This window comes from Carassius carassius, chromosome 33 (genome assembly GCF_963082965.1).
Source record: "Carassius carassius chromosome 33, fCarCar2.1, whole genome shotgun sequence".
NCBI classification, from domain to species: Eukaryota; Metazoa; Chordata; class Actinopteri; order Cypriniformes; family Cyprinidae; genus Carassius; species Carassius carassius.
The window spans coordinates 12,749,910-12,759,719 of NC_081787.1; the positions used below are offsets into that span (position 1 = coordinate 12,749,910).

The following is a 9,810-nucleotide window of genomic DNA, read 5'->3' on the forward strand; positions in this document are numbered from 1 at the left end:
GGTTTGAAAAAGCTGAAAAAAGTAGGCTTTAACCACATGGCCATTAAGTATTTCAGATGTAGGTTCTTGCAATAGATAATTACCAATGACGTTGGAAGAAGGGCCTTTTTGGAGTGCAAATTTGTGAAATACTTGCAATTACTGAGTGATCGGGTTATTCTGGCCAATTTTTTTATTTATTTATTTTTTGCACCATTCTACACCAAGTTTCTCGGTGTAAATTTTAATTTGTAGAAAACTATGGAAAAATTATTTAAAGGTTAAAGACAATTCAAAACTCTCCAGCCTCCACTATAGTGTATTGTTTTTGCTTTTCAGCTCTTACTCTGAATAAAAAAGAAAGAATCAACATTTACTGAAGCAGGGATGGGCGGTATTAACGCCTTACCCCTGAGGCAGAGACTCTTGTTTCATTACATGAGTGCATCAGAATGACAAGGATGCTTATCAGTAACTCGTGCAACTTTCTAGACATTTTAATAGCAACCGGATTCAACTGGATTTAAGCAGCCAACCAACGTGTCAGCAATGGAGAACATTTTTCGCCAAAATGAACCAACAAAATGAAGATGAAGTCACACAGTCGTGGGGAAGCGGTTATTTGGATGTGCGCGAAGGGTCACCGAAGTTTTCCAACTCTCCCGAGTTAAATGGCACAGAACTCGAGCCACTCCACCTGTCCCGTGCCGTCCCGCTCGGCTTGGCTTTGGGGACTTTCATCATCTTCTCGGTGGCTGGAAACATCTTGGTGATTTTGTCAGTGGTGTGCAATAGGCACCTGCGATCTCCAACTAATTATTTCATCGTTAATCTCGCTATTGCCGACTTGCTCCTCAGCACAACTGTGTTACCCGTATCAGCCACATTGGAAGTACTGGGTTACTGGGTGTTCGGGAGGATTTTCTGTGATGTTTGGGCAGCGGTCGATGTGTTATGTTGCACCGCATCCATCATGAGTCTGTGCGTAATCTCCATTGACCGTTATATCGGAGTGAGCCATCCGTTGCAATACCCCAACATCGTGACGGGACGCAGAGCCTTGCTGGCCATGCTGGGGGTTTGGGTTCTGTCTTTGGTCATCTCCATCGGACCCCTGCTAGGATGGAAGGAGCCTCCGTCACCGGACCCCACGGTGTGCGTAATAACCGAGGAACCCTTTTATGCGCTCTTCTCATCGCTCGGCTCCTTTTATATTCCCTTAATTGTTATTCTATTTATGTACTGTCGTGTTTATGTAGTGGCTAAACGGACTACTAAGAATTTGTTAGCCGGTGTAAAGACGGAAAGCATGAATGCAGGTGAAATAACGTTGAGGATTCACAGGGGTTCGCAGGTGCACGAGGACTCCGGCGCAGCAGGCAACAAAGGTCGCGCGCATCAAGGGAGGAACTCTCTGACGGTCAAACTTCAGAAGTTTTCCAGGGAAAAGAAAGCAGCTAAGACCTTAGGGGTTGTGGTTGGCATGTTTACGTTGTGCTGGTTGCCATTCTTCCTCACTTTACCAATTGGTAGGTCTTTCTTAAACACAGTTGCACAATTTGTTCCCCTCCCCTTTCATGTTTTCACACTATGGGGTACATTGTCACAAAGAGAGCTGCAATTAAATAGCATATTATGGGACTTTTTAAAGCATGTCTCTTAGCCTGATCATCTAAAAGCTAACTGCCCTTACACATCCTGATGCCTTATATATTGCATGTGCCAGTCAATATTTGTTCTAGTGTCATGACTTAGGATCTATGAAAGGTTAGCAAACAGCAATTAAGATGAAACAATCCTCAGAAGGAGTTCATTTAATTACATTTAATGCTCAACAAATAATGAATCATCTTAATTGCTCTACTGATTCCATGTCATGATAGTTTGGTAAGATAAATAGAAAATTATAATAATTTAATTACATTTTACTATACTAGGAACAACACAAAATACAAAACAACTAGGACTTTCCCATACCAACATAATATAAAGTTAATAATAATAATAATAATAGTAGTAGTATACAAAAATAGTAAAGCAATAATAATAATAAATAATAACAATCAGGAAAATGTACTTAAATTACAGTGGAAGTATGCATTCTGTGTTATGTTATTCAGCTAGATTGTGCTGCCTGTACACTGACAGTGATTCATCCCATGAGCCTTCTGCAGCTAAACATTAGTGGTCAGTGGGAAGACCGCAGAGTAGGGGGTTAAGACAGAATAAATCTTTTTGCACTTTATTTCCTCCTCCCTCTCATGGGGCTCAGAGTGTGGGGTCTGCCGTATCTGCCGTTTGGCTATCACAACAGGGAGTATGAGAACGAGGCCCTGGACCGCAGCCATTCAGACTCAAAGGCAGGTTATTATTCATTCATTAGCTTAGTAGTCATTCCTGTCCCAGACAGGGTTATCTCAGCAGGGCATGGTGCTTGGAAGTTCAGCTGGCCTGCTTCTTATTTAGGCATTTGTGGCTTTCTTTGGATTTTAGAAAACAAAAACTTAAATGGAAAACAGTAGTGAGTTTACATTGAATTATCGTAGCTCCCGAGGTCATATTTAGATGTTTCAAGTTAACAAGTTTGTTTAGACAATCTCAGTTTGGGTTTACATGGAAACGCTTTAAAACTTTGACATTTTTTAATTATTTCAACTCAAATCAATATTTCATGTTTATTTATTTAACGAGTTCCGGAATTGTTCAGGAAGGCATAATAAACACTAAACTGCATAATTCATCATTGTCAGAGGCAAGCGATTTAAAATCACTCCCCACTAGCTTTCTTTAATATGGAAGGCTGTTTCCGCGACTGAATATTAATGAAAAATGTAATTGTGACTTGTTATTTCGCAATTCAAATTTTATTTTATCTTGCACGTCTTGCAATTCAGATTTTATTTTATTTTTTTTTTCCACGTGGCATAAGCATCCATATAATGATAGAATACATCTATATTTATATAGATTTTTATATATGTAATAAATATTGTAGCTAATGTTTATGCAGTAAATAATGTAATATGACAATACAGCTTAAGAAGACCTGCTCATAATGTTGGCTGATTCATTGCTGAGGGGGAAAAAAGAAACAAATTACACAAGATATGCATGATATAAGTTATGTTACATAAATCATTGATATTTTTCTAAACATGTCATACTAGACAATGGACGAAAACCAAGTGAACCACTCGACTGCACATAACTTGGAAAAACAGGATGCAAGGTTGTGGACAGTATATCTCAAACTTTTTTGCTTCCTCTTAGAATCCTATTGTTTCAGAACAGTTACATTCTAGAAAAGCTCTTTGATAAAAGCAGAAATCAGAATATGAGACTATATTCTATTTAAGTGAGTGAACTGTTTTGGTGTTGCTTACATTAATTACAGGCTATTAATGTCTATGCATGACTTATTTTAAAATGTTAAAGCCTTTTAATAGATCTTTGTCACTTAAAGACTTGTTTGGCCTTGTTTTTTTTCAGCCAAGTCTCGTAGTTCCCATGGTACTTTGAATGCAGTGGGTCAATGCACTAGGGCTGCAGCCTTGAGATGCCTCTGCTTTATACACAAGGGATCTCAGACTGACGAAATTAATAGCACAGATCCACAGCTCTACCACTGCAATTTAATGAAAAAAGGGGATAAAGAACAATTAAAAACAAAAATTTTTGCTTAATATTATAATAAACAGAAGAAGCGTTTCATATTCAGGTTTTTAATTCATAACTGCTTCAGGCATCCACAAATTCATATATCAATTGGGCAAAAGGCCTGAATGATGATGTATTTTACTCTGCTTATTAGATAATCCCTTGGATACTAAACTCAATTACTTTCATGTAGTTTACAAAAGCAATAATAATAATAAAATAAACCTAGATTAAGTGATTATTATATAAGTTGTTTTGAGAACTGGCTGGAAGGGTGGAAATCATTTTAGTCGCTAATAATTTTATAGATATGTCAAACATGTCTAAACAATCAGACATGTTGTCAAGTCACTGCATTTAATTTAATGATCAGAAATTCAGACAATTGTAATATTTAGAAATTATATTTCAGAACACCACTATCTAATGCATAACATGCCCATTCTTCCAAGTTCCCATCGAAGAAAACATTTAAAATTACCTGTACTGTTTCAAAAGTTCACTATAGTATTAACTTATTTTTCTTATATTTAACTTATACGTATTGTTACCCCATAGAAATACAAAACTTGGTATTTAGTTAAAAAAAAAAAAAATAATAATAATAATAATAATAATAATACTTTTTTATTTCTAATTCCTCAATAAAATAAAAACAAATCAAGTATTTACATAAAATCTAAAACATTTATTAATTTAAACTTTTGTTTTTATGTTGATTTTGTTCTGTTTGTAAATGCTCTGCACATCTGGCATTCGATGTATTTTAATTTTCATAGTTTTCACACCAATTTGCAATGCGCAGAAAATTTGATAAGCAAGCGTTGCTGCCACCTGCTGGATGCTTAAGCAAATGACAGACCTTTAAATTAAAAAAAAAAAAAAATGAGACAGCAGGGGGCACACCAGTCATGTAGTAAAGTTATATGAGTGAGAGAAGAAAAAAAGGAACCCCACGTGTTATGGTTTGTTCTGGGTCCCACCTGTTTTTATACAGTCTATGGGTCCCACACAGCATCACAGAAAATATAACCTAAGGTTTTTCAGGAATAGATTTAATAGCTTAGACTTTCTCTAGATATGTCATTTTCAAATTCACAATTTTTGAATGAAAGTACTATGTAAATCAAGTTTGTAATCTGAATAACTCACAACAGTCTTACGACTGATGTCAATATTAATGTATAAAACTCAACCTCACCGATGTACTCTCTTTACAGTTGCGTTCAATGTCAGCCTGCGGCCTCCTGAAACCATCTTCAAAATCATCTTCTGGCTTGGTTACTTAAACAGCTGCCTGAATCCCATCATCTATCCCTGCTACAGCCGGGAGTTCAAGCTAGCTTTCATCCGCATCTTGAAATGCAGATGTCACCGCAGGAGACAGCCAGGTCGGAGAGCGTACAACTACCAGCGCGCGCACATCAACTCCTTCTACTCACGGCAGGATTCAAAGGACTCTGTGAACTATGGTAGTTACCTTAATGGGAGCCAGAGAACCCCGTCCTCTGCCAGCACCAGCCCTAGTTATCATACCAAAGACCTGTTGCATTTCCAGGAGGATGGATACAGACATGCCCGGAGCAGGACACCTTCTGTGTTGTCAGAGAGTATTTTGGATAATCATCTTGAGCCTGTGGAGGAAGATCCAACCCATTCTGTAGGCAATCTGGATCAAGCTGGTATCACAAATTGGCCTCAACAACAATTGAAAGAGTAGGAATGTCAAACTAGTGGCACAATTCTTTTCTTTTGTTTAATCGTCTTAAGTATTTCTGTGGTCATGAATAATACAAAGAAATCATATTTCTTTTTAAAATATTTCAATCTAATATACAGTCTGGAATTAGTTTCAGCACAGTGTGAATACTTTGGCATTCTTTAACAAACACGGCATTAAAGCAATTTTGCTGCACTTTTTCATTAATTTTATCTTTAAGATGATGTATACAGTAAACTTAAAAATTTGTTCTCGCAAAACTAGTTTTAGTTTTTTTTTTCATCATAGATTATTAACAAAGGACAAACAACTGAATTTTTGAGCAAAGGGAAACTAATAAATTTAGCTAAAGAGATATAAGCTAACTTACTGGAATAAGAAAATTCTCACATCTCAAGAATCTCAGAGCAGATTATTTATTTATCATCAACAGATGCATTTCAAAGGCTCTTCACTGGATATAGACAATGCACTGTACATTTTATTTACATTCATTTTCATACGCACCCATTTTCAAGAAAGGGGTCCTATCATTTTTTAGTAACAAAGAAGTCAGGCTACTCAATTAAACCCCTTAGGAAAAGGTGAGAACCGGCGATCAGTTTCCTCAATACTGCCTTGAACATTTCACATGAGGAATGTAAAACAAGACTGCAAAAATACACATTTATACAACAGTCTTTGAACAGAATCAACCTTTGACATTCTCAAGCTGCAATACAAGAATTATTTCAATAGTGTAATTAGAAATATCATGATCCGTTTACGGTCCAAAACACTGAATCCAAAGAAGAAACTTAAATGTGGAAGTAAAAAATAAATAAATTACACTTAAGATTTAGTAACTGCAACCCAACATAAAAAGGCAAACAGAATATGAAGGAAAAATATTCATACATTGAACTGAATACACTTTTTACCCCCACCAGCAAAAGAGCAGTTCATAGTACACTGACATAAAAAAAAAGAACAGGGCTCTGTTTTTATACACTATAGAGTTTTGTAAATACAACATTCCTCTGATTAAACCCTTCCATCTACGAATCTGATGGGCTTTAATATCCCCCACAGCATTGTGTGAAAGGTCAGATCCCAGGACAGTTTTGTTTTGGTCTGTCTGTCTCTTCTGAAGATGATTAGAATTTGATACAGATTCAGTCTCTTGCAGCATCTGAAATGAAATTATAGCATGAACAATTTATGACAGGATATTTAATATCATTGTAACGATATGAACATTTGAAAAGAAATATCAATGCTCACTGTTTAAAAGGCTCCTTAAACTACAAACTTATTCTTGGTGGTGGAACCACTTTTGGTGGCTGTGTCCGCATGTGACTGGTATCCAATGATGACTTTCGGAGGCACACCTAATCTTTCCTTATACACACGTCTGTGAATAGACAATTTTTTTTTTTTTAATTATACATTTAAAGACAGAATCAAAAAGTAACATTAGATTTGGGTTTAAGGCTGCTCTATGCCTGCTGAAAATTCAGTGTGCAATGCTGCATAAAAGTCAGACTAAATTATGCCTGCTCAGAACCACTTCAGTCGCTAGTATCAACAAAGACAGTTACAATTGCGAAGCAAATGCATTTATTTCACCTCTGAGCAGCATTGAATAGTCTGAGTAAATAAATGCCACCTAAATACCACTTCAGAAGCACTTCTGTGACACCTTTGCAGTGGAAAGTTGGCAATAATCCACTTAGTGCTCTACCTAATAACTACAAATTAAAAGAAAGTGAAAAATAAAGTTGCACTGAAATGCAAGTAGCAGCAGATCTTTTCTTCTGTATTGTGATATACATCCAAGTGTAACAGATTAACAGAACAGAAAAGAAAAAGAAAACAATCTTGGGCTGGAACTTCTATGCACTTCTATGCACATAAAAATCTAGGCAGATGAATACAAGCTTGAAGGGGCAAGGTTTAAGTGAACTAAATGATTTTTACCCTATGTGTACTATAGCATCTTTGTTCTCATAGTCTGTTGTCCATATCGCTATTTTGTCTCCCTTTGTTCGGATGTTGACGACAGCACCACAGACGTCGTCACTGTGGTCATCAAATGCTTCTCCCACAAGGCACAAAAGCTGGAAAACAAAACCAGAATTGAAAGACATCTCAACCTTTATAATCCACAAAAACACTATATATAAATTTTGCAGCTAATGCAGTTACACTAACTGGAGAGAGTATGGATTTACCGTCTCCAACCAGAAGCGGTCCAGGTCAGCTCTGCGCTGCTGTTTGGACAGGGTGATCAGCCATCGGCCGCCCAGCTTGTTTCTCTCATCTTCCCACATGGGCTCAATGCCATCCTGCTCCAGAAAGAGCACACGGATCATTTGAGATAATTTCAAAAATACTCCCATAATGTTATAATGCTATATTGTGCCTTACCTTGAAGAGGGAGTAGTCACATCCTGACATTAAGTTACTTGATAACTGAATGTGATTGTATAACCTGGGGAATCAAAACCTCTGTTAGTGTCACAGTGTTGCTTACAACTCACTGTTGTCTGTTTATTTAATCAGTGGTTGGTGAATCTATCATGCTGTCTGTTCCGTTTCAATTCTCTCATTAATACTTACGCCCAGAAGTCTTCCACCGTGTCAAACTTTGAGATGAGACGAAGATTAGCTTGCCATGTTTTGCTTTTGTCATTTTTAAAGAACCAAAGAGCCCATCTGCCAAATGAAATACCCATGATAACTCTTCCATATAGATAGATAGATATAGTTATAAAAAAAATACATACACAAAACATGAAACATATGTGCCCTGGTTGGCTTTACCTGTTCTGCAAAGGATGTTTAATGTAATCTTCAAGACTCACTATCTCTTGCTTATTTTCATCATTTTTTTCTTCATCTGAATTTGTTGGATTTGTTGAAGTTTCCTACAGGGAAAGAACAGAACAATTTACAAACATTTTAATCTTGTGTTTTGCAAGCTGAATGTGGCATTATTTCAAGGAAAACTAGGCATCCTCATATTATTATATATTATTATATATTGTTTTGTCTTATTTTAAATAATTGCAAGTCATCTCGAAAGTTTCCTGAGGTCCCACTGTGTTAGAGTAAAGGTTATAGATTGCCTTAGGACAAGTCACAAAATAATTAAGCTGAATTTATTACATCAAGGTGCTATTACTTTTACTAATGAAACGCGATTTTAAATGCGTTTTGCTCATTCCAAAATATATCATCGGAACTATATAAAAACTATTATGGATCTATATTATTGAACTATTATGGATCTTTAAGTTTCTCATAAAGCTGCACTTTCTGGAAGTGTACATAAAAAGTCTCTAAAAGGGTGTCTGAGGAAAGAAAACCACAATTATATTTTTTCTTTTTCGTTTTTTTTTTTTCAGTGATAAACAGGTATGTTTAGAAAGAAAAACTAATCTTACAACCAACCAAGTAACGTTAACTGTCTAAAATTCGACACACTGACTAAAAGTTCTCTACAAAACTAAATTAACATTTCACGAAACCAAACAATTCCACGCATATTTGTATCTTGACTAAAGGTCTCTGATTTTTAGCTACATTAAGCGATGTGTCCATACAGAGACTAAAAACAATCACATCATCCATATTTTCAGTGGCACATCAGCAAAATATCATTCTAGATTACCATAAAAGAACAGATACAGTTTAACAACATGTTCAACTTTCAAAGAAAACATCAAATACTCACAACACTCCTCTTCAGATTAAATAAAATAACTATTTAACACTTTTACACAATCTCCTTTAAACGAATATGTGCGACAGGCAAACACATGAGCTCATTTGACTGCTTTGAGAGATATCACTCCACAACAACATATCGTTTAGGATTAGCTTTTAGAAAGCCCTGACAAAAATAAAACACGTACTTAACATTAATAACTACCACTGTTGTCATCGCATTAATAATTGTAAGAGCACTTATATTTACTAACCGGTTCAGCAGTCGCCATCTTCTACAAACATGAAGGGTCTTTCCGTGTGTGAAAACACCATTTGATTGGCCCAACTCAACCGAACACATGTGAGTCAATGAGTAGCAAGCGTCCGGACAGCGACCCCTACAGGACACCGAGAGAAGAGGACTCCCGCCGTAAAAAGCGGTTTCTGATTCATGAACACTCCACTTACCAAGAAAAAAACACTTACGTAGTCTATTTATGCACATAAATATAAAAAAAAGGATAATTCTTCTTTTTTTTTTTTTTTTACACGGTGTATTTTTACATTTTGTATAACTAAAAGTAGAAAGTAACAGAGAAAATATTATTTGAAAAACCTAATTTGAAAATGTTATACTATTTTAAATTTTTAACAATGTGTAATCAACTGGATTGTTTTGAACATGTTGATATTAATCAAATTATTTATCTGGTCAATTTTTATGGTTCTAAATGTTCAAGATTTATAACTTACAACAGAAT

General features: G+C 35.9%; 2 protein-coding genes across 2 annotated transcripts; one reads left to right on the forward strand and one right to left on the reverse strand.

The window, feature by feature from the left end:
- The first annotated feature begins 345 nt into the window (after positions 1–345).
- LOC132114238 (alpha-1A adrenergic receptor-like) lies at positions 346–5,482 on the forward strand. The gene is made up of 2 exons (XM_059522345.1): positions 346–1,508; positions 4,857–5,482. The coding sequence occupies exons 1-2, from the start codon at positions 551–553 to the stop codon at positions 5,354–5,356; spliced, it is 1,458 nt and encodes a 485-aa protein (XP_059378328.1). The 5' UTR covers positions 346–550; the 3' UTR covers positions 5,357–5,482.
- Positions 5,483–5,758: 276 nt separating this feature from the next.
- On the reverse strand, positions 5,759–9,448 carry LOC132113747 (eukaryotic translation initiation factor 4E-1A-like). Its single transcript, XM_059521716.1, has 8 exons — positions 9,322–9,448; positions 8,162–8,265; positions 7,958–8,053; positions 7,766–7,829; positions 7,570–7,683; positions 7,316–7,455; positions 6,620–6,749; positions 5,759–6,527 (listed from the first exon to the last, which is right to left on the reverse strand). Exons 1-7 carry the CDS (start codon positions 9,337–9,339, stop codon positions 6,635–6,637), a joined length of 651 nt encoding a protein of 216 aa, XP_059377699.1. The 5' UTR covers positions 9,340–9,448; the 3' UTR covers positions 5,759–6,527; positions 6,620–6,634.
- Positions 9,449–9,810: the final 362 nt, after the last annotated feature.